General features: G+C 49.3%; 1 protein-coding gene across 1 annotated transcript in view; it reads left to right on the forward strand.

Annotated features, from left to right (window-relative positions):
* The window catches only part of MARCO (macrophage receptor with collagenous structure), a 38860-nt gene extending 21486 nt beyond the window's left edge, over nt 1-17374 (forward strand). Inside the window, exons 8-16 of the mRNA XM_046019210.1 lie at nt 3237-3335; nt 3432-3467; nt 3870-3968; nt 4061-4123; nt 13981-14025; nt 15035-15133; nt 15659-15703; nt 16262-16438; nt 17119-17374. Of these exons, the coding sequence (XP_045875166.1) occupies nt 3237-3335; nt 3432-3467; nt 3870-3968; nt 4061-4123; nt 13981-14025; nt 15035-15133; nt 15659-15703; nt 16262-16438; nt 17119-17249 (794 nt within the window). The 3' untranslated portion in view covers nt 17250-17374. The remainder of the gene's footprint in view (nt 1-3236; nt 3336-3431; nt 3468-3869; nt 3969-4060; nt 4124-13980; nt 14026-15034; nt 15134-15658; nt 15704-16261; nt 16439-17118) is intronic.
* The last annotated feature ends 6176 nt before the right edge of the window (nt 17375-23550 follow it).

Here is a 23550-nt window from a genome sequence, read left to right on the forward strand (position 1 = left end):
GGTGAGGGACAGTCGTGGGACCTGAGGAGGGCACAAGGGAGGAGGGGAGACTGGCTGGCAAGGAGGGAAAAGGGATTGATTCCAGAAGGAGGTGCTACCTCAGAACTCGGAAGAGTCCAAGAGTGTGTGTTTCAAAGGCCCGGATGATTCTGACGCTGACAGTCTAGCAGGCAGGCTTTGAGAAGCACGGCCCGGGGGCTCTGGCCAAGACCGAGCACCTTCATGTCCCTTGCCCCTTGGCCTCTTGAGGCCCCCTTGGGGGGTTCTGGGGTATCGTATCATAGGAAGAAGGAGAGCTGTGCAGCTAGTGAGCTTGTTATTTTTTTTTTTTTTGAAGATTTATTTATTTTAGAGAGCGAGCGAGCACGGCGGGGGGAGGGGCAGAGGAAGAGGGAGAGAGAGAACCTCAAACAGACTCCATACTGAGCACAGAGCAGGATGTGGGGCTTGATCCCACAACCCTGAGATCCTGACCTGAGCAGAAACCAAAAGTCCGACGCTCCACCAGCTGCGGCACCCGGGGGCCCCAGCCAGTGGGCTGGGGCCGCATCCCTGCTCCGCACCTGTTCACATGCCTCGCCAGGCACATTTAGCCAGCTGAGATTTAGTTTCTTCATTTCAGAAAAGAATGGCCATTAAAATCATCATAATTAAATTATGCGTACCTTGTAGGACAGTTAGGAGGGCTCGAGCTCATGTTTTCAAACCATCTGCCACATGGTTCAACACTAAACGAATGATAGCCGTTAACCTTTGTGATCCTTTAAGGTAGAAAAGGGAAGGACTTCAGTTCTAAGATCAGACAAATCAGGGTCCTAATAAAGCTCACTAGCTGGGCCACCTGGGGTAAATGACTTGACCTCTCTGACCCTCAATTTACTCACCCATAAAAGGGGAATAATAAGAGCAACCTCTAATAAAGATTAGTTACAACAGGAGTATAAGGCATAAGATGTGTGGTACTGTACCTGCAAATAGGAATATTTACATTGTAAGGGACTGGGGTGCTTGTCTTCAGGAAGGGGGCCCTTACCGGGATGTGTCAGCCATGCTCAAACATTAGAAAGGCTCTTGTGGAAGAGAAGAAAACAGACTCACTCTGCATGCCCATCAATAGAATGAGGAGCGATGATCAAGGGTTTCGGGAGAGCCAATCGTGCTGAAATAAGGAAGGAGGAAGGCGTACGAACTTAGGGCACCCCAAGGATGAACCGGGCACGCATGTGCAAATCTCAGGGGTGGCAGCCACGGTGGGGGGGGCAGGGGCGGGGCTGCAGAATTCTCCTGGGCAGGACTGAGCCAAACCTTTGCACCAAGCAATTGGTTAGACCGTTGACCACTGAGGGTGCTTCCAAAGGCGGCCCTCTGCAGTGCTCTCTGCAACAGGAAAGGAGGCCCCCGACTTTCTCAAGCTGGCCCTCCCCCCCACCCCAGGATGGAGGGGTGACAAGCCGGCGCTTTGCCCGTAGAGTCCACGCTCTCCTGTTTTCCATCCCACATCATCCACCGCCACAGGCCCACTGCGACTCCGCAGCAGGGCACGCTGTGGCCGGGCCTGCGAGGGGAATTGCAGTAGTTTTTACCCCTCCTCTTCCCAAATTTCGTTTCCCAAGATCACAAGATCTCTTTCACCCACTGGTCCCCAATCTCCATTCCGCAGAGGGAACGTGCGAACCAAGAGGGCCCTGCTTTGGTGGTACTGAGGCTTGGTGCTCTTTGTCACAGTGGAGGGGTAATGCCCCTAGTGGAGATCCAGGGGACACTCTGTTTGCCTCACTTCACCTTTAGCTGTGATGGGAAGGTTCAGACATCAGGCGCAGCTGGGGTTCCTCCGTGGGTGGGTGCCAGGCTCTGGTCGTTTCACCAGGAACGCTGACATTCCCAGGGCTGTCCCCTTTGATGGAGACATGGCAGGCCCAGCCACACACAGCCACACACAGACCCCGGCCCAGACCACCGCTCCAAAATCCTTGTACAGCCAAGCCATTTCTATCCTGTGATGGTTCTGGCTGGCCAGAGCAATCGGGCACCAACCAATTCCTCCAGGGAAGTAATTCCTAGTCCCTTCTAACAAATCCCATTTGTGCCTTCTGCCAAAGAGGACACCCTCAATGCCCGAGAACTGCCTTCCTTGGGGCTTGCCCCTGAGGCTATAAGAGATCTCAGCTGTAACCAAGTTCTCTCTGGTTCTTTTGTTTCCCATGAAGGAATAATCATCCTTCAAGCATCTAAACCAGAAAGAATCTACTTCCTAAGCCTTGCCCCTAAGATCACCCCCAGCTTTGATCCAGAAAGCTTTGCATGACCCATGATTCTTTCCCTCTGGACTTTCTGTCTCCTTTCCTGATTCACTGGAGAGAAGGCTGGTATCCCTTTGAGTTCTCCCTTTCCCCATCAAGAAAGTAAGGGAATGGAGCCTTTTAACCAAATTGCACAGTGCTAAGCCAGGTCCAGGGCAGAGCGAGCTGCTCTGGGTAGGGCTTCGACTGGCTCCCGGAACGGCAGGTTACTGCTGGGTTACTGCTGAGCAGACCCAGCCTGACATGGTTAGGAGGGGCGTACATCCGGCTCCAAAACAAAACTCGTGGACTGGGAAGGGGTTGCCAGGCCCTGCTCTGCCAGAAGCCTCCCTCGATTGATATGCACCAAGCAGTGGCAGAAAGGAGGAGGGAGCAGTGGACGACCGAGGAGAGGACAGGCTGGGACGAGCCTTGAATGCAGATGACAAGTGGAAAATTTGAAACCTCGGGCACCAAGAGAGGCTGTGACTGAAGCCCTTGCGGGAATTCGAGCTGCTGCAATGTTCTTCTCCCCACCCATACCTTCGAGTCTCTATTCTCAGCATTTGGGATCGACTTTCTGGAATATTCAGATTTCGATTTGGGAGGCTTGAAAAGTAATTACCCAAAATGCAGACATGAAAACGAGCGCTGTCTAAGTCTGGACTGTGGTCCCTCCCAAGGGGTCCAGTGTGCTGACCAGGGTCCTGAGAGCCTGGCTTCCCTGGCCCACCCATCACTCAGGCCAGGTGACCTTGGCCGTTTTTCACAAGTTCACGTCTTATCTCTGGGGCAAGGTGGTGTGTTCCTAGAGGGCAGCTATTGTATCTTCCACTTCTGGGCATCAGGTAGCAGGAGCTCAAAGAGTCCGAGTTTGTAATTTGGGTGGGACAAGTGTCAGTGGGATCTGGCAGCGGGGCTTGCCCTCCTCCTGACCACGACTACTTGATTTTTCAGGAAGCAAGGGGGACATGGGCATGAAAGGAGACACAGGGCTCATGGGTCCCCCTGGAGCCCAGGGGAGTAAAGGTGACTCGGGGAAACCAGGTGCCCCAGGTAAGAGGCTGTCCATCGGACTATAACAATTCCTTTTCCCCCTGGTGGACTGAGCTATAAGGGCACAAAATCCCTAAAAATCCCTCGTCCTTTCAGGTGCGGCTGGATTTCCTGGAATAAAAGGGGATCAAGGTAAGAACTCTGGGAATCCAGGTATCATTCGAGCTGCCACTGTCCCTGGGCAAAACCAAGTCCAGGACGTGACTCCACTGTCTTTATCTCATTGTTATGTTAACCCAGAGCACACGGGGTCTGTAAAACTCAGCTCTGCCTGAGAGGAACCGGCTTGATTGGTGGGTCCCTAACCCCAGACCCTGCAGCGTGTTGGCCGAGACGAACAAATTGCTCAGGCTCTAACTTTTCTCCTGCTAATTAGGCCTGTTCGCAGCCTCTAACGGGAGCTGACTAAAGCTGCCCAGGGAACATACAAGGTGGTAGGACATACACGTGTCACTGCTGAGAAGAGAGGTGTGTTGAGGGGTGGCAGCCAGGCTCTCTGGTGATCACACCCAACCTTGACCTTGTCGCTTGCAGGACAACCTGGAGCGAAGGGTCCTCCCGGCTCTCCAGGCGTGGCAGGATCCCCAGGGGCCAAGGGGGAGCCTGGTACTGCTGGCTCCCCTGGACTAGCAGGTGAGGTCCTCGGCGCTGCGGTGGGTATAGGGAGTGATGTCTGAAGACCCACGGAGCTCAGCCCTCATGCCATCTGGGCATCTGTTGTACAGGGACACCAGGGACACCCGGGAGTCCTGGAGCCGACGGCGTGAAAGGAAGCAAGGGAGACCCAGGTAACAGAGGGTGTGGTTGGGGGTGGGCGGGGTGCTGGGTGCCAGGGGTGGACAAGGAGGAAGACTCCCTCCCAGTGGGCCCACCAGAAGGAGGCAGATGGTCTTCTGTACTCAGGCCCCAGAGGCACCCAGATTAAGGGGGACACTTTCCTCTCCCAGGGCCCTTTGAGTTCAAAGCCCTAGGGCTGTCCTCTCTCTGCCCAGAGTCCCTGAAAGGCCCCAACACCATGACCGAACCTCCACCATTAAAGAGAAGGGCAGCTGACCCACATTGTCTCCTGGACTGCCTTCCAGCCCAGGACATAGTTTCCATTCTCTCCAGCTAACCTATAATGGGGGCCCCTGGGTCAGGGCTCTGGATTTGGGGGGATCAAGGTCAAGAAACCCCTTCTTGCACATTCTCCCAAAGGGCCTCAGGCTGGGAGGAGTGACCCACAGTAACCAAACTCACAGTGACTACTATATAAACCTTCATGTCAACTTAGTCTACATTATAAACCATTGTGCCAACTTAGTCTAGGTTATAAACCAGCCAGCCAATGTGGCCTACTTTGTAAACCTCTACACCAATTTTATCTAGTCACTAAGTCAGTCTGGGCAATGGTCTAGAATGTCTGGGCCACTTTGGGGGGGCACTGGGCCACCATGACACGTAACACCTGCTTCCTGACCTCACACATACAGGTTGGTGCCTGAGACAGGCAGACAGACTGTTGCCAGACTGTGCCAGGTGCATTCTGTCATGGATTTTTGCATGGAGAAGTGTTGAATGCCCCCTTAGAAAGCCGAGTGCAGCCTGGAGGTATTGTAACAGTGCAAGGTCAGGAGAGCAGGCTGGGCAGTTGCTTCAGGTGGTGTGGACAGTTTGCCACAGGCCATTCTCCATTAGAGCAGAAGGTCATGCTGTGTTAGCCTGATGCCCTCACACAGAGCCATGTGCAGACCCACATGAGGGGCAGGTGTTCTTAGGGCTCATTGATCAAGTAGTTGACTAGTAGATGGATTGATTCCTTAAACAAATGTGACTTAACTCAGCTAAGTGTTTCAGTTTCACCATGTCCCTTTGCTGGTAGGGAAGGCAGAGCAGCACATGAGTGATGTAAGAGCTTGAGCAGAGTCTTGTGGAATGAGTGGAGTCTGGCCATGGGGAGGAAGGGAAAGGAAATCTAGAGAGGAGGAAGAGAGCAGGCCAAGTTATGAAAGAATGAGGGAGGGCTCTGTAGGCTTCTGTACCTGGCATCTAGGGTTGGGATGTGAGAGAGGGTCAGGAGCTCTGGCCAGAGGGGTGGGTGGGGGCCCCCTCCTGGCTGGCCCTGGACTCTGAGCCTTCAACCATTGGGGTTTTCCTGAAGATCATCGAGAGCTATGGCACAGGGTTTTGTAGTACGTGTTATCCTGGGATGCCTGGGTGGCTCAGTCATTAAGCATCTGCCTTTGGTTCAGGTCATGATCCCAGGGTCCTAGGATTGAGCTCTGCATTGGGCTCCCTGCTTGGTGGGACGTCTGCTTCTCCATCTCCCATTCCCCCTGCTTGTGTTCCCTCTCTCACTATGTGTCTCTCTGTCAATTAAATAAATAAAAACTTCGGGAAACGAAAAAAGTACCCACTGTCCTTCCAGCCCATCCAACCTCTGAGCTGATTTCTTTTTCACGACTGTGTCAGCTGGGGCCAGGGATCTGCTGCCTGACCTTCTGGTGTGGTGGTTAGCTCTCCCTGCCTTGTTGACTGCCTCCTCCCGATCTTAAATATTTTCACCTTCCTTGGTCCCAGATCCCAGGAGGTCCGACTTCTGGGCACAAGGCTGCCCTACCCCTGAGTTTTCTGCTTGGCTTCATACTGATAGCAGCTTTCAACTCTCAGTTATAAATAAGTCTCTCTCCCAACCCTTCCCCACCCTCCCCCGATCGCTAGACTAACGGTTCTTAACTAAGAAAGGGTATCAGGGGTAAAACACGATTTTACCCATAAGGGACACTGCGCCCCCTCCCCAGGCCTCCAGCCTGCGTTTCCCACTCTCTGGCAGTAGGAGATTTTGCCCTGCACTCCATACCCTGGGACGGTTTACCTCGGAAGAGCCGCTCCAATAACAAGCATTTTCATGATAACCCAGTGGGATAAACACTCTCGTTAGTGCAACTTGCCCACACTTGAGGAGCCAGGAGGAGGCACAGTGAGGGTTGGAATCATAGCCTGGCTAGTTCAAAGCCTGGGGCCTTATCCATAACACTCTGTCATGCTCTTTTCCTCCCTAGGCAGCCTGAGAATACCCTTACCCCCATCAGGCATTCTGATGAGCGACACCTTCCCTCTCCATCCCAGGTCAGGAAGAATTAGAGCTGAGGCTACAGCAGGTTCTTCTTCGATTCCAAGAAGGAAACATGATGTTCTCAGGCCCTATTATGATTCTTCATTATTTACCCCAAAACCCACCTCCCTGAGAGCCCAGAGACCTTTGGCTCACAGCCTGGTGATGATTTTTAACCCCATTATCAAGTTCCCATGTATTTGTTGAGCACTTTTTTGGGGATCTCCATCAATCAGGCCCAGTGGTGAATACCAAGCAGGCAAATTCTAAAGGCTATTCCTTAATTCCGGCTACCCAAGTAAACATGATGATTACATCTTCAATTTGGAGCATGTGATGATTACAACTTTCATAAAATTGTGTCGGTTTCCCACGCAAATCCAAGTGCTTGTCTTGATCTAGTAGCTAATGGTTCCATCTCAAGAGGGAATTCCCAGAGGTCCATTATCTGGCCTATTCCCACAGGTCCATTATCGGTCTACCTATCATCCCGAAGTCAGAGGTTAAGGAACTCTTGGAGAGGTTAGATTTCTCAAGTGGAAAAAGGAAGGATGGGTAGTGATCATGGAAGATAATGCTTACTTTTCAATGTCAGGACACTGGTATTCCCCAAACTAGAGGTAGTATGGTGTCTATCCCGTGTGGGTTATATCAAGCCAGTTTTTCAACCCAATGTATTTCCTATTTTGTAAATAAAATAATCAATCTCTCAAGAGAACATCCAGCCTCCCTGGATGAAAACAGAGAAATTAGAGTGCCTTGGCTTGACCTAGGCTAACAGCCAGATCCCATGATCGTGCATTAATTAAAAAAAATGAAATCTGTTTATGATTAACAATACTTCTGGGCCAGGCACTGTGCTTGGGATTTACTCCTATGATCTTAGCTCGTCTGCCTGTGTCCCTGAGTTTCATCACCGCTACTTACAGCGGAGGAAGCAAACATTCCCCGACGGTGAACCGTCTCCGTGGGGTCTCACAGGTAATATACTCTGAATCTTAATCCCAGAGCCAGATCCCAAAGTTGTGCTTTTCCAGACCGTGTTACATAGAATAGCATAGAGTAAACGATTCTAAGAAAGTCGGACTCTCCTGCCCTTGCCACTCCCCCACAGGTGGGTGAATCCTGGCTCAGTCACCAAATCCTTCTGCTGTGGTGAACGGTAGCTTACCATCCTCCAACCCACTCAGGTGGAATGTGTCCCTGTGTTGACACCTCTTGAGAGAAAGCAGCCATCTTAGATTAAAGATGGTGACGAGGAAACGTCTTTCATTCTGTCGGGAGGACAAACCACACATGTTACAGACAGCATGATCACTCGGCAGAACTTTCTCCCAAGGCCATTTCCTTCACCATTCACAAAACAACATTTTACCAACCCCCAAAATGGAGTTATTTCTAACCTTTGATCTTCCAAAGAATTACAGAGTTATTTGACTTGGGGGGGGGGGAAGATCGCAAAATAAAAAACGAAAAATCCCACAAAAATTCATTTTAGCTCGAAATCACTTAGCCATTTTCAAGTTTATTGGGAAATGATGTGGGCATTTTGCTTTCTAGCATCCCACCTCATGAAATGGCCTTAGAAGCAGCAAAGACATTTAAACTCTGAAACACCCATCTGATCAGAAGGTCTGCATCTCAGCAGCCTTCGTGTCTAAAATATAACAAGAATCTGAATTTTCTACGTCTTTTTATTTTCCTCTTGAGACAAAGCCAAAATGCAAATAACCTGAAGTCCATTTTCTCATCTGTATTTGAAGACATTTTATTTTGAAGGTAAGCAACAAAAAGTAATTCATAATAGCAATTAAGCCCTATATTGTGAATATAATTTCTCAGTTCATTCCAGTCCCCATATCAAAGTACTGAGTTGGTCCCAGAATTTATTAAATTCTACCAACTCACATTTCTAAGTTGCCACTCATAAAACCTGTCCTCATTTTCCTCTAAATCTCTCAGAGATATCTGCAAAAGTCTACACCCGTCCCAGTATCAGTCCCCAAACCGCCATCTTACTTCCGCCACATAGCGCCATCTGTCAGTTGTCAAACTTATCCTCACTTTGTCAGGCTGCACTTAGCCTGTATGTCAAGATGCTACTTAAGGAGTTTCCTAATGTACTGGAAATTTCTACATTAAATCAGAGCTGGAAGACCTGCCCCGGGCCCATTTCCTTCTGTGTGGAATGTGAAGAATATTCTAGAATAATAGCCAGGTCCCTGCTAGCTTGACAGCACTCTGGGTTTGAAACTGGCAATTTCCTCCTCAGAGCAGGAACATTCTAAGATTTTAGGCAAAACACCAGCTGAACACTGAACAATCCAGAGACATGTGCTTTCTAACAAAACGATTTTCTTGGGAGAAAATTATTTCTCTGAGTAAATACCTTGCAAATAAATATTTTGGGTCCTCTCAGCTTGATACATGTGTGATACCTAGAAAAACCCAGTTAGATGTGGTTTAGAGGAGAAACCAGCATTTGTTTTCCCCAGAGACAGGAAGGCTGCTCGAAAGTGGTGAGCTGGGAGCTGGTCTTTAAAGAGCCAGTGAGATTTGTTTAAGGCAGTGTTACTCAAAATGTGGTCCCCGGACCAGCAGCATCACCATCAGCTGGGAACAGGCTAGAAAGGTAGCTTCTCAGATCCACTGAATCAGCAACTCCAGGGTGGAACCTGACAAGCCGGTTTGTTTTGCCAACCCCGTGCAGGTGACTCTGAAGCACCCCTAGCTCAGCTACTCATTTAGGGGACAGGATGGAACCTGGGAACCAGGTGGACAGGCCAAGTGGAAACTCCAGGAAAGTGTGAGCTGCCGTGCTAATGGGGCATAGGGAGCCACAGCACTCAGTGGGAGACCCACCTGGGTTATAACCCAGTTTCACAACTCCGTCACTGTGTGCCCTGGGATAAATCACCTAGCATCTGTGACTGTGTCCTTCCTTCCTAAAGGAAAAGGGCACGACCTTACAGGGCAACTGAAAGGTGGAATGAGGTTATGTATAAAGCCCTTAGCAGCGTGCACAGGTCAGCAAATAAGGGACTCCCTGTGATTTCTGTCTGTACAGGGTGTGCTTGTCATGTGGTGCTTTGGGGACAGCTGGAGATGGGCATTTCTTTGGGAGGGGACCATAAAGGGAGGTCATGGGGCCTGGCGTCCCTGAACCTTGGTTCCAGGGACAGACTCTTCAGGTAGAGTTTTCTGCAATATTGCGCCTTCTAGGCTGCAGACAGAGGGCCAACGGTCAAGGTATGGACCATTTTTTTGTTTGTTTGTTTTTGTTTTTGTTTTACATTTTTTTAAAAATTTCTTTTCAGTGTAACAGTATTCATTGTTTTTGTACCACACCCAGTGCTCTATGCAATACATGCCATCCCCAACACCCACCACCTGGTTCCCCCAACCTCCCACCCCCCCGCCCCTTCAAAACCCTCAAGTTGTTTTTCAGTGTCCATAGTCTCTCATGGTTCACCTCCCCTTCCAATTTCCCTCAACTCCCTTCTCCTCTCCATCTCCCCATGTCCACCATGTTATTTGTTATGCTCCACAAATAAGTGAAACCATATGATAATTGGCTCTCTCTGCTTGACTTACTTCACTCAGCATCATCTCTTCCAGTCCCGTCCATGTTGCTACAAAAGTTGGGTATTACTCCATAGTGTATATGGACCACATCTTCCTTATCCATTCGCCCATTGAAGGGCATCTTGGTTCTTTCCACAGTTTGGTGACCGTGGCCATTGCTGCTATAAACATTGGGGTACAGATGGCCCTTCTTTTCACTACATCTGTATCTTTGGGGTAAATACCCAGTAGTGCAATTGCAGGGTCATAGGGAAGCTCTATTTTTTTTTAAGATTTTTATTTATTTATTTGTCAGAGAGAGAGAGAGAGAGAGAGAGCGAGCACAGGCAGACAGAGTGGCAGGCAGAGACAGAGAGAGAAGTAGGCTCCCCGCCGAGCACAGAGCCCGATGTGGGACTTGATCCCAGGATGCTGGGATCATGACCTGAGCCGAAGGCAGCTGCTTAACCAACTGAGCCACCCAGGCGTCTCGGGAAGCTCTATTTTTAATTTCTTAAATGTAAGGAGTTTTTTTTTTTAAGATTTTATTTATTTGACAGAGATCACAAGTAGGCAGAGAGGCAGGCAGAGAGAGAGAGGAAGGGAAGCAGGCTCCCCACTGAGCAGAGAGTCCGACATGGGACTCCATCCCAGGACCCGGGGATTATGACCTGAGCCAAAGGCAGCGGCTTAACCCACTGAACCACCCAGGTGCCCCTATTTTTAATTTCTTGAGAAATCTCCACACTGTTTTCCAAAGTGGCTGCACCAACTTGCATTCCTACTAACAGTGTAAGAGGGTTCCTCTTTCTCCACATCCTCTCCAACACACGCTGTTTCCTGTCTTGCTAATTTTGGCCATTCTAACTGGTGTAAGGTGTGGTTTTAATTTGAATCTCCCTAATGGCTAGTGATGATGAACATGTTTTCATGTGTCTGATAGCCATTTGTATGTCTTCATTGGAGAAGTGTCTGTTCATATCTTCTGCCCATTTTTTGATATGATTATCAGTTTTGTGTGTGTTGAGTTTGAGAAGTTCTTTATAGATCCTGGATATCAACCTTTTGTCTGTACTGTCATTTGCAAATATCTTCTCCTATTCCGTGGGTTGCCTCTTTGTTTTGTTGACTGTTTCCTTTGCTGTGCAGAAGCTTTTGATCTTGATGAAGTCCCAAAAGTTCATTTTCGCTTTTGTTTCCTTGGCCTTTGGAGACATATCTTGAAAGAAGTTGCTATGGCTGATATCGAAGAGGTTACTGCCTATGTTCTCCTCTAGGATTCTGATGGATTCCTGTCTCACGTTGAGGTCTTTTATCCATTTCGAGTTTATCTTTGTGTACGGTGTAAGAGAATGATCGAGTTTCATTCTTCTACATATAGCTGTCCAATTTTCCCAGCACCATTTATTGAAGAGACTGTTTTTTTTTTCCACTGTATATTTTTTCCTGCTTTGTCGAAGATTATTTGACCATAGAGTTGAGGATCCATATCTGGCCTCTCTAATCTGTTCCACTGGTCTATATGTCTGTTTTTATGCCAGTACCATGCTGTCTTGGTGATCACAGCTTTGTAGTAAAGCTTGAAATCAGGTAACGTGATGCCGCCAGTTTTATTTATGTTTTTCAACATTTCCTTAGCGATTCGGGGTCTCTTCTGATTCCATATAAATTTTAGGATTATTTGCTCCAGCTCTTTGAAAAATACCAGTGGAATTTTGATCGGAATGGCATTAAAAGTATAGATTGCTCTAGGCAGTATAGACATTTTAACAATGTTTATTCTTCTGATCCAAGAGCATGGAATGGTCTTCCATCTTTTTGTGTCTTCTTCAATTTCTTTCATGAGTGTTTTGTAGTTCCTCGAGTACAGATCCTTTACCTCTTTGGTTAGGTTTATTCCTAGGTATCTTATGGTTCTTGGTGCCATAGTAAATGGAATCGATTATCTAATATCCCTTTCTATATTTTCATTGTTAGTGTGTAATAAAGCCACTGATTTCTGTACATTGACTTTGTATCCTGCCACATTACTGAATTGCTCTATGAGTTCTAGTAGCTTGGGGGTGGAGTCTTTTGGGTTTTCCATATAAAGAATCATATCATCTGTGAAGAGAGAGAGTTTGACTTCTTCATTGCCAATTTGGATACCTTTTATTTCTCTTTGTTGTCTGATTGCTGTTGCTAGGACTTCTAATAATATGTTGAACAAGAGTGGTGAGAGTGGGCATCCTTGTCGTGTTCCTGATCTCAATGGGAAGGCTGCAAGCTTTTTCCCATTGAGGATGATATTTGCTGTGGGTCTTTCATAGATAGATTTTATGAAGTTGAGGAATGTTCCCTCTATCTCTATACTTTGAAACATTTTAATCAGGAACGGATGCTGGATTTTGTCAAATGCTTTTTCTGCATCAATTGAGAGGACCATGTGGTTCTTCTCTCTTCTCTTATTGATTTGTTCTATCACATTGATTGATTTGCGAATGTTGAACCAACCTTGCAACCCAGGGATGAATCCCACCTGGTCATGGTGGATAATCTTTTTAATGTGCTGCTGGATCCTGTTTGCTAGGATCTTGTTGAGAATCTTAGCATCCATATTCATCAGGAATATTGGTCTGAAATTCTCCTTTTTGGTGGGGTCTTTGCCTGGTTTGGGGATCAGGGTGGTATGCACCATTTTGGACCATTTTTCTATTTACTAACAGCCAAAGACAGATTTCTGAGTGTGGCTTCTCCTCTCTAATCTTGACACAACACAATTCAGATGCCGATGAACAGAGGAAATTTGTGCAGACTCTTCTGGCTCAGGTCACCAGTGAGCAATTAGGGAGCTTGTTGGGCCAGGAGCCGGGAGCTCCTGTGGGCCAAGGTCTGAGGTGCTTCCTCCTGAGGGGAGGCAGATGCACGCAAACAGGGTCCGTGGGATCTCTGGGGCAGCACCTACTGAGTGCAGGCAAGGCACGAGGCTCAGCCCATGACACAGATGACATTTCAGTCTCAGGAACACCCCCGAGGCAGCCAGGAGACTCAGAGCAGGAAAGTGAGGCTCTGAGAGGGCAAGTACCTTGCTCAAGGTCACAGAGACAGATGCCAGCCCAGGCCTTCTGGCTCTGGCTCTTCTGCTGCCTCTGGAGGATCACGACATCCATAGGCGAGGCCAGAGAAATTTTCACAGTCAAGTGACATCTGACATCTTAGCAGGTCTTACAGGCTTGATCTGAGTTCTCCAGGGGAGCAGAATGGGTGAGGCATTCTAAAAAGAGGGACCAGAGCAGGCACAAATGGCTCACGGTGGGCTCAGACCTGCCTTTCAAGATCTGGCCTCTGAGGTTCCTCCAGGTCTTGCAAGAAGCTCACTAAACCTCAGTTCTGTCCCGTCCTTCCCATGAGGGGCTGAACTAGTTGCCCTCTCAGATCCTTCCAGCATGTCCTGCTTTTCTAAAGCAGCAGCTCTGAACTCCTGTGGCTTCTGACATGGCCACATGAATCCTTAGCTACCTTAGGGCCACGATGAAAAGAACCAATAAATTCTATGGAGCATCTGCTGTGGGTGAGGGCTCCCCCCACCCACTCCTTGAGCCCAAGGAATTTCCTCCACAGTCTTCTGAAAATAAAGTTGCCTTTATTTTCAAAATATGTCTCACTTCTTTTCCAATAAAATGCAGGCAGGAAGGAATGGGGTTGGATTTATACTCCGAGTCAGGCTATCGTCGGACCAAGAAGGCCAGCCAGTAAATCAAGAGTCTGTCTGTCTGTCTAACTCTGACTTTCATCCACTACCTTTCTACTTCACCCCAACACGTGTCCCCATTTATCTGCGGTCTGTCTCCTTTTATGCTCGGCTAAGGAGGCTTTAAACAGTTGTGGAGAACCAATGTGTCTTTCCGTCTGCATTAATCAGACAAAAGGTAGAGGTTGTCTAAGATTAAAAGTGTCTAATATCTAAGTTTTATTATCTTCCCCCCCTTTTTTGTATTTCGATCTTAGGACTTCAAGGACAGAAAGGAACAAAAGGAGAATCAGGAGTTCCAGGTAAAGGGCCGGCTTCATTTTAATTTCTCAGAATGATGTCTGGAAAGGCTCGTGCTCGGAGGGCAGGTCTTGTTGACTTTGAACATTCTGCTTTAACCTTCCCCTAGAGTGGCTGGGGCCCAAGCCTGTTTGAGGCTAAGACTCCAGGGCTCTGTCTCTCAAGCCTCAGATTCTTCCCCTGGAAAACCTGGAGAGGGACAGAACTCAGGGACCTGAGGCAATAGAGAGGGGGGCTGAGCTGAGGGTGGAGAAGGGGTAGGAAGGGGCTGGAGAGCTTGGGGTCAGCTGGTGGCTTCAGGGCATGCGGCCTCTGTGGAGCTGGGCAGCCTTCTTCTCCAGGTCCCAGGCTGCAAGTCCTCTGCTTCCCCATGTCTGTGCTGGTCCCTCTCCATCTTCTGTTTGTCCCCTGAAGCTCCTCTTGTCCTCCTCCTGCTGCTTGCCACTGGCCTGTTATGGTCACCTTGGTTTTCCAAGCCCCTGCCCGTGGTCTATCACTGAGCACAGGTCTTCACACAGAGCACTTCTAGTCTTCTCCACAGCCCTGCCCTGATGAGGGCCAATGTGAAACTTCTCAGACACATTTCTTGAACTGGCTTTCTTCCTCTGAGCTGGATATTTGGTTCGCACTTAAACTTACTAAAGCAGATCTCGAGGCCTAGAAACATTCTAGCAAGTTCTCCCAGAATGGCCAGAACTTCCACACAATTGTGTGGTCTGAGGAAGACCAAAAACGTCTGGAATCCTGTCAGCTCTTGTGACCTGTGTGTTGTCTACCAGCATTCATACCAGAGAGTCAGTGGGGGGAGATCACAGCAGTACCCAGACCCTGCCCGCCCTCACCACCTCTCCCAGGGGGACCGAAGGTGCAGGCTGAACATCCAAACAGTCCACTCATGGGGGTGGGGAGTGCGCTTGTCAAGGACAACCCAGTCTTTAAAGACAAAGGCCCTCGGTCCCCCTTGGAAAACAGGGCAGAATATCTGATGGAAGCGGTCTCTCTCCTCTCCAGGCCCTGAGGGCATGAAGGGAGAAAAGGGAAACCCAGGCCAGGGAGGCCTCACAGGTGCACCTGGACTGAAAGGCCAAAAGGGAGAGCCGGGAGCGAAAGGTAAGGCCTCGGTGTGTGATTTATGGGCTCTAAGGAGAGGCCCTGTGGTAAGGAGCCTGGGAGTTTTCAGAACCAAAGATGTAGAGGTTTATTGGCTCCCTGGACAGTTTCTGTGCTGGGATTGCCCTCAGCCCTGAGGACACAGAAGTGAATGAGGCACAGCTTGGGCATCCCGGAGGCCAGACAAGCGACGTGTGCTTGCACGACGCCCGGCCGAGCCCTAGCTACCAGAGCTTTCCACAAAGGAGATGCCTCCCCTCCCTGTCTCCTACCTGTTCAGTACTCCTCAGGAATCTAGTTTAAATCCTCCTGCCATAGGACAGGCCTGTTTCGTCTTCTTCAACCAGTGGTGCTCAGTGCCCATGAAGCTAGGTCACTGGCAAAGCTAGAGGATAGAATCTGACCTCCCCCCCCCACTCTCCTCCCCACTGCCGGCAAAGAAGGGTGAAGGGATGGATCCTAGCTTGGTTTCTTTTAAATTGTGTGGGTTCTTTTTTTTTTCTTTTCTTTTTTCCCTTGCAACAGGATCTTCTGGAGCACAGGGAACTCAGGGAGAAAAAGGTCAAAAAGGTAATTATTATTTCTATTCTCTTTAATGTGTGCCTTTGAGGGAACTCAGTGCTTGAAAACTGTAGATGTGGTAGGGAACCGACCCTGGTTCTCAGAGAAATGTCTCATTTTGGGAAAAGCTAACAGACTCAGCCTTTGGCGAAGCCTGTCCATGACGATTTAGAGCCACAGCACAACTGTTTTTTAGCTCCCATCCCCTCTCCCCTCCCGCCTCCCCCCCCTTCCTTCTCTTTCTTCTTCCCTCCTTCTCCAAGTCCCTCTCCTTCCCTTTCTCCCATCCTCCCTTCTTTCCCTCCTTCTATTTTCCCCTCAACTGCTCCTTTTCTTCTCCCCACAAGACAAGGTGCCATGCAACCAGCTGGGTATGCAGGACTGGCTGCAAGTGGACAGAGAATGCTGAGCCACATGCAGGATGTTCCTGGCTCTAGTGACGGTCTAACAGGGGCATTTCCCCTGCCCCCGAATAACAGAACTGCCAACCAGAAAAAGGCTGAGCCTGCAGCCACACAAAGCCCTAGGCTCCTCCCTTCCCCTCTCCCACATGTGTCTTTCACCCAGGTGAACCATTACAGACCGTCAGGATTATCGGCAGTAGGAACAGAGGCCGGGCTGAAATTTTCTATAACGGCGTCTGGGGGACAATCTGTGATGATGGCTGGGACAATTCCGATGCCACTGTCTTCTGCCGCATGCTGGGCTACTCCAGGGGAACTGCCCTTACCAACATGTCACCTGGTGAGTGGGTCCTTGGCTAGGAGCCTCTCTCCTGGAGGCTTTCCCTTTGGTTGCAAGGGACTCCATGAATTTAGGTTAAAAGAAAAAGATTGGTTTAAGCAACTGAAATGTCCTGCTGGTCAGTGCCTTCTAGGCTGGCCGCCACAGGACAAAGAGGACCTGGACAGCAAAGGCTTGGGAGGGCTCTAGCTCACCCGGCTGGGTCACTGTCTGTGCAGCACAAGAAGCCAGACTGCTCCATGGCCAAGGGTGTCTGTGAGTCATGGCTCTCTGAAGGAGAGAAGGGATTTGGAGGAACATGTGAATGCTTTCGAGCCAGAGGACAGCCTGGTTCAAAGGGCATTTGAGGAAGGTGGGTACAGCAGCAGGGACTAAGCAGGAAAGAGACAAACACTGGGAAGTCCCCAGGAGGAAATTTCAAACAGTGCACAGGCTAAATATCAGTAATTATAAATAGATGATATATCTCAATCTATCTTAATCAATCTCATCTAATCTTTGGTTGAGACTTTTGTTAAAGGGCAGAAAGCAGAAGGGAGGCAGACTCATAGCAGGAGAGGAGACCGGCCGTCAGCACCTGGGGCCCCGAGTGGCTGTGAGGGAAATTGGGCAGTCTACCCCAAATGTAAATTTGGCGCTAATCCTGCTCCCCTCTTTCTCCCTGCTTTCCCTATATCCAGGCAGTGGGGAGATATGGCTGGATGACGTTGCCTGTCGGGGGACAGAGACGACCCTCTGGAATTGCAGAAAGAGCAACTGGGGGGCCCACAACTGCAACCACAACGAGGATGCTGGCGTGGAATGCAGATGACGCCCCACAGTCCCTCCACCACGCTGTGGCCGGAAGTGTCTGCAGACAGGGACACTCAGCTCCCCTGGGGGAGGGCCAGCATTCTGTGAGGGGTTGCTCTGAGGCGGGGTCACTAATAAAACTCAAAGCATGACCTGGTAATGTCTTTGGCTGTCGCTGAACTCATGAGTTCATGCCTCCTGTCCCTTATTGATGGGCCCATTCAAAGGACACACTTCACTGAGTTCTCAGAAGGGGATAGTGGAATCTCAACTTATAGCCGGGGAGAGGTGGGACTGAAGGGGTCCTAAATTTGATGTGGAAAGTGAAGAGTGCCAGTAGTCAGAATGAGGCATGACCATCCCTGTCCCTTCCGCTTGAGCTCCAGGCCTGGAGCCCTTCACCAGCAAATGGGGAGGTGGGCGTGTAGTTGACACCATGTTGCATGCCTTTAAGCATGAAAATGAGTTTTCTTGGGATGTGAGCTCCATTAATGAAAGGACTGTTGTCTATTTTATTCACCCCCATCTAGGGGCTCAGTAAACATGTATTTAATGAATGACCGAATTAAACCAAGAAGGTAGAGCAGCTCATGTTCTGAGCAATTCAGCTCCCCACTCCCTTTCCAGGCTTCCCTGGGGTTCTATTCTTTCTGAGTCTAGTCTCATGGGCACGCTCTCTCTCTCCCAACATCTTCTAATTAGTCTTCCTTGCACTGCACTTAACCAACCACCTCTTTGTTCTCCAGGCAGCCACCTGAGAGATCTTTTGAAATGACAAAGAAACCACCCTAGGGATCCCTGCCTAAAGCCTTCAATGGCTCCTCATTCCCCAAGGCAGGGCACCACACTCTTCTGCTGGCTTGCAAGGGAGCGCTCCTGACCATCAACCCCACACATCCCTCCGGGAACCTTGATGCTTCGTTTCCTATGTTTTGACCAGTATCTTCCACACATCACACGACAGGCTCTTGCTGTCTGTTTTCTGACTGATTCCCTGAATAAAGGAAGGAAGGCAGGCAGGCAGGCAGGCAGGCAGGCAGGCAGGCTGTACAGAGCACTCCACTTTTCTGCACTAGGATGACTTCATAGTGTCCTGCAGCTGGAGGGCAGATCCTGGTGCCTCATACTCTAATTATTGTGGCTAAGGACCCCCCCGCCCAAAACAAGTTTCCAAGGTGCAAAGGAATGGTGAATCTACTACTTGGTTTTTTGTAATTCATAAGGTTAGCTTTCAAAATAAACTCATGGAGCCCCTGGCATACTAGGTGTATTATAAATTTCAAAAGTTCATCTCTTCCTGCTGCCTCAACACCCCCACAAACACATTGTGAGCACCCAATCTGGGGAACCAAGTGTACCAGGATGATACGATGGGCCCCTGCCACCAGCTCCCCTTCTTACCTCCCAATAACTGTGACCCAGTGCTGGTCAAACACCAAAGAGCCCCAAGGACACCCTCTCGTGCCCTTTGCCTGTGTACCCACCCTGCCCCACAGTAAACGCCCTGACCCACAGGTTCCTCATTGTCTCTCAGCTCCCCACATGCATGGCTGGGTCTGGTCCCTTGGGGCTTTTCCCACATGGTCCCCCCTCTCAGCCTGCAGTGACTCCGTCTCTCTAAGACCCCTGACTTTAATAAGCTTTGTTTTCCTGCACCTCTCCTGAGCGCCCTCTTGTGGCTGTCCCTGCGTGACGGCCCCCTAAAAAGACTGGGAACGCTAGAGCATCACATGATATGTGATATTATTCCCATCCTAGAAATGAGTCAACAGAGTTGCAGCGAGGTTAACTGATGCGGTATATGGCTCCAGTCCACCACCCTTCTCTCTGTGGTGTTTGCAACGTGACTTTGCCGCTCATCATCGGAAGCCAAGTCTGTCCCTGGGTCACTCTCTGGGCATCCCCAGCACATTAAGAACACTAGTCCATGCTAGCCCACTGGGGGACAAGTGGGCATGTGAAGCAGGGTCCAGTTACCCCAGCTGAGGTCATCCGTCATCAGCCGGCCCCTAGCTGGCCGCAGTCCCAGTAGGGAGTTCAGCCAAGGCTGGTCAAGCCTGGCCCACATCCAAGGAACTAACTGTCCAACCAACCCACCATCTCGTGGCTTAAAGCCACTAAGTCTGGGGTGTGGTTTGTAATATAGCAATAACTGCCTAATGAAATTAATTTGACTAAGGATACACAGCCCGGAAGGGGCAGAGAGGGATTCGAAGCCAGGTCGGTCCGACACTGGTAAGAGTAAGAGACGATGGAGAGTTGCTGTCCCCTGCTCCTCTGCCAGGCAGCTCCTCTCATAAGCTCTCAGGCTAAGCTGAGCTGAGAAAACACCCCTTCCAGAACCACGGGTGGAAATGCGGTGTGGGGCACAGCACTTGGTTCTATGAACACACTGGGTCTGTGGCTGGCAGGTACTGGGTCTGTGGCTGGCAGGTACTGGGTCTGTGGCTGGCAGGTACTGGGTCTGTGGCTGGCAGGTACTGGGTCTGTGGCTGACAGGTAGCCCATTGTGAGCTCCAATGAGGAACTGGGTAAATTAGCATGACAGCATCTTCAAGGGCCAGAGAGCAGACGGAGGTGGGGTGGGTGCCCCGGGATGTTCGGCCTGACCTCCTAACCTCTGCCAGACACTGTTGTTCAGGGAAGTAATTCTCCTTCCTCCTGCTTCCAGTTCCCCTGGCCGAGGCCCACAGGACGACACCAGCATGGGGCAAGCTGTGCTGAGCAAGACGGAGATGGTGGGTGCTCCAAGACACCCATCACTTCCTGCCCAGCAGGGCAAGCCCGCAGAGCTTCCTGGCATCCAAGGGGAGAGACACAACTACAAGCACAGTTTCTGGAACCACATTGCCCCATAACAGGCTTCTACCTGGACAGTCAAGGTGTTCAAACTCTCTGGGTTCCTTGTCTATAAAATATAGTAACAATTGCTCTCTCTCTCAGAGTTCTTGTGAGGTTTAATTGAAATCATAAGTAAAGGGGCGCCTGGGTGGCTCAGTCGTTAAGCATCTGCCTTCTGCTCAGGTCATGATCCCAGGGTCCTGGGATCCAGCCCCACATCAGGCCCCCTGCTCTGTTCCCTCTCTCCCTGTGTCTCTGTCAGAGAAATAAAATCTTTTTAAAAAGAAGAAGGAGAAAGAAATCATAGGTAAAAAGAAAGCATTTAACACGGTGCCTGGTACCTGGCGAGCGCTCAGTGTCGGTTACTACTATCTCCACGGTCCACCCTTTGCCTGGGCACTGCCCCGCTGGGCCCTGTGTTCCAGCAAGCAGGCTTTCTCAGGGAGCTGCCAGCCGCACCTGGCTCGGGGGGCAGGACACATGAGGACGGGATGTCCAGGGCCCCACGCAGATGGAGTTGGCCTCGGGACAGGCTCACAGGGATCAGGCCTGTGAAAGACAAAAGGTAGGAGGAGCTGGATGGGGCTGGAGAGCCTCAGCCCCAACTGCCTGGGGCACTCCACAGGGAGATGTGGAGCGAAGACTGCCCCCAGAGGCTGCGTCTCATGTTGGGTGGGAATAGCCAGGCCCCTAGACTCTCCCTCTACCCCACTGGGTCCCTGGCCGGGCTGCTCCGGAAGTGCACGGCCTTGACCCGGAAGCGGAGGTGGATAAGGAACCCCCACCTTAAAGCTGGTGCCTTCGTGGTCCCGCACGTCAAGGGAAGTGCTCCCTTGAAGCTGGAGAGCTAGGAGCCCCTCCGTGCCTGCTGGAGAAGGTTTTTTGGGGAAAAACTATGGGATTTGGAATCAGATTCAAATTCCAGCACCAAAGACAATTGTGTGGCTTTGGGGAAGTCACATAAGTTCTCTGAGTTTCTGTTTCCCCACCTGTAAAGGGGGAAATGATGATGATGATTATTAAAAACAGAAATAATATACGGCTTTGTGTGGAGTAACTGCTGCGCTCTTGGTACATACCGGGAACTGAATAACAGCAGCATTGACTAGGACAGCTTGACTCCAAGCTTCCTTTCTAACCATGTCTCCACTCCCAGAACATCTTCCCTTCCTCCACCCACCACCTCAGAATCCTTTCCACCCTTTCTGGCCCAGTTCACATTGTACTTTCTTTAAGAAACATTTTCCGACAGCTCCCACTCCAGAGAAAGCCTTCCTTTCACTCACTCCTGATAGATAGTTAGATAGATAGATAACCCATCCAGGTAAGGAAGGAAAAATCAGCACAAAATCCACTATCTTCTGAGGTGAGGTCTATTTTTGCGGTGGTTACCCTGATCTTATTTATTTTTCACAGCAACACTGAGTTGGAATGTTTTCTAATTACCTCCATTTTATAGATGGAAAAACTGAAGCTAGCTGAAGAAAATGAATTTTTTTGGTCATTAAAATTCATCTCCAGGTCTTCTGGCTCTGAATATTTTTTCCTTTGCACCATGTTGGACTCAAGAAGCATTCAGAAAATGTGCATTGTTGCAACACAGGAATCTGTATTAAAATCATATGCAAATGACACTCCCCCTGATAGGGATGTTCTAAGTCCTTGGGGTTGAGGAGAGGATCAGAACTCAAGGAATTTGTTCATTTAAACGTTCTTTAGTTCCCTTTGTGGTAGAGTATCAGAGGTGAGTGAGTCCAGGAATATAAACCATCAATTCACAAAAGAGAGAGCATAGGCCAATAAACATTTTTTTAAGTTCATTCTTATCTTCAATAAAAGAAATGCAAAAAAAAAAAAAGTGAGACCATTTATTTGCATGTCATATGGGCAAATTAAAAAAATCCTTGGTGTTGGTCAGAATGCGATGTCCATTCACCCTTCCTTCCCCTCTGCCTTTCCTCCCACTTCCTTTCCTCTGAGCCCCACACACCTGGATCCAGCCAGCAAGATGGCGGCCAGTAGAGTTTACAACTATTCGTTGCCTCTCTCTGCTCTGTGAGCAGAACTGTGGTTGTCCTGGTGGACTCCCATTTTTCAGCATAGCACATATATATCATGTGTGTGTATGTATGTAAGATGTATATATGTAATATACGATATTTTAAATGTATATGCTTAGGGGAAAAATTGGCAAGAAACACACCAAAATGTCTCTCTTTGGCAGGATTATGATTGATTACATTTTATATTTTTAATTTATTTTATCATTGGCCTTTATTTTATTTTTTTTATATTTTTCCATGAGTTGGGGTTGTCTATCATGAGTATATATTTATAAGCAGAAAAGAAATCATTATTTAAAGGAAACAACAAAGTACAATATGCATCAACAAAGAATCCAGAATCTTCCCCATCCTGGGCTTAGACTTTCAGTTCTGGTCCCCCTGTATGCTACCGTGTGTCCCTTTGTGTCCTGGAGCACAGGCCCCCAGGAGGACAAGAGCCATGGGGCCTAGAAAAGTCTGTGCTGCATGGACTGTGAAGAGAAATGGGGCTGTAGCTGGAGGGAGATGGGGGCACAGAGGAGGCTTTCATGTTTTATAACAGTCAGTCCTGTTTGTATGTTCAGGGGAATGGCCCAGTAGGGAGGGAGAAATTAATAAGTTGGGAGAGAGGGCATAATATCAGCAGCTAAGTCCTTATGAGGGCTAGAGGTCAGAGGGGTTCTGAGCAGTTGGTGGGAAGAGGGGAGCTCCTCGATGGCAGCAGGAAGAAAAGCGAAAATATGAATATGTGGAAGCCGGGGCATTTGGTAGTAGGAAGATGAAGGATAGGTGGGGTTCTCATTTGATTACTTCTGTGCCCTCCAAGGGCAGGAACCAACGTCAGTACCTGAGTGACAGGGGAAGGAAAGGGTGCTGGGGGGTCCAAGGGAGAAGGATTTGACTCTGGACTGGGGAGGGAAGGAGGACTTTGGTGTCTCTACTTAGACTTGTTTAGGGTAGTCAAGCCACCATCCATGAAGGGCTTACCCTGTGCCAGGCACCCTTTCTCTCATTTGATCTTCTAAAACCACCTGCAGGAGGCAGACCATGGCTCCACAAAACAAGCTGATGGTTGTCAGGATGGGGAAGGGATGGGCAAAATGGATGCAGGGTGATAGGAGGTACAGGCTTCCACTTACAGGATGATGAAGTTACGGAGATGAAGGGAACAGCATAGGGAATACAGTCCAGAGTACTGTGATGGACTTGCATGGTGACAGATGGTAGCTACACCTGGGAACATAGCACAGCATTAGAGACTCATCCAATCATTACAGAGTACACCTGAAACTAATGGGACACTGTGTGTCCTCCATACTTCAGTTTAAAAAAAAAAAAAAAAGCAAAACAAAACCTACAAGGTAAAGATTCCTGAACCAGCGACTGACGGAGGAGTGTGTTCAAGGTCACCCAGCCAGTAGAGGCAGAGGGCAG

This window comes from Meles meles, chromosome 9, assembly GCF_922984935.1.
Source record: "Meles meles chromosome 9, mMelMel3.1 paternal haplotype, whole genome shotgun sequence".
Lineage (NCBI taxonomy): Eukaryota > Metazoa > Chordata > Mammalia > Carnivora > Mustelidae > Meles > Meles meles.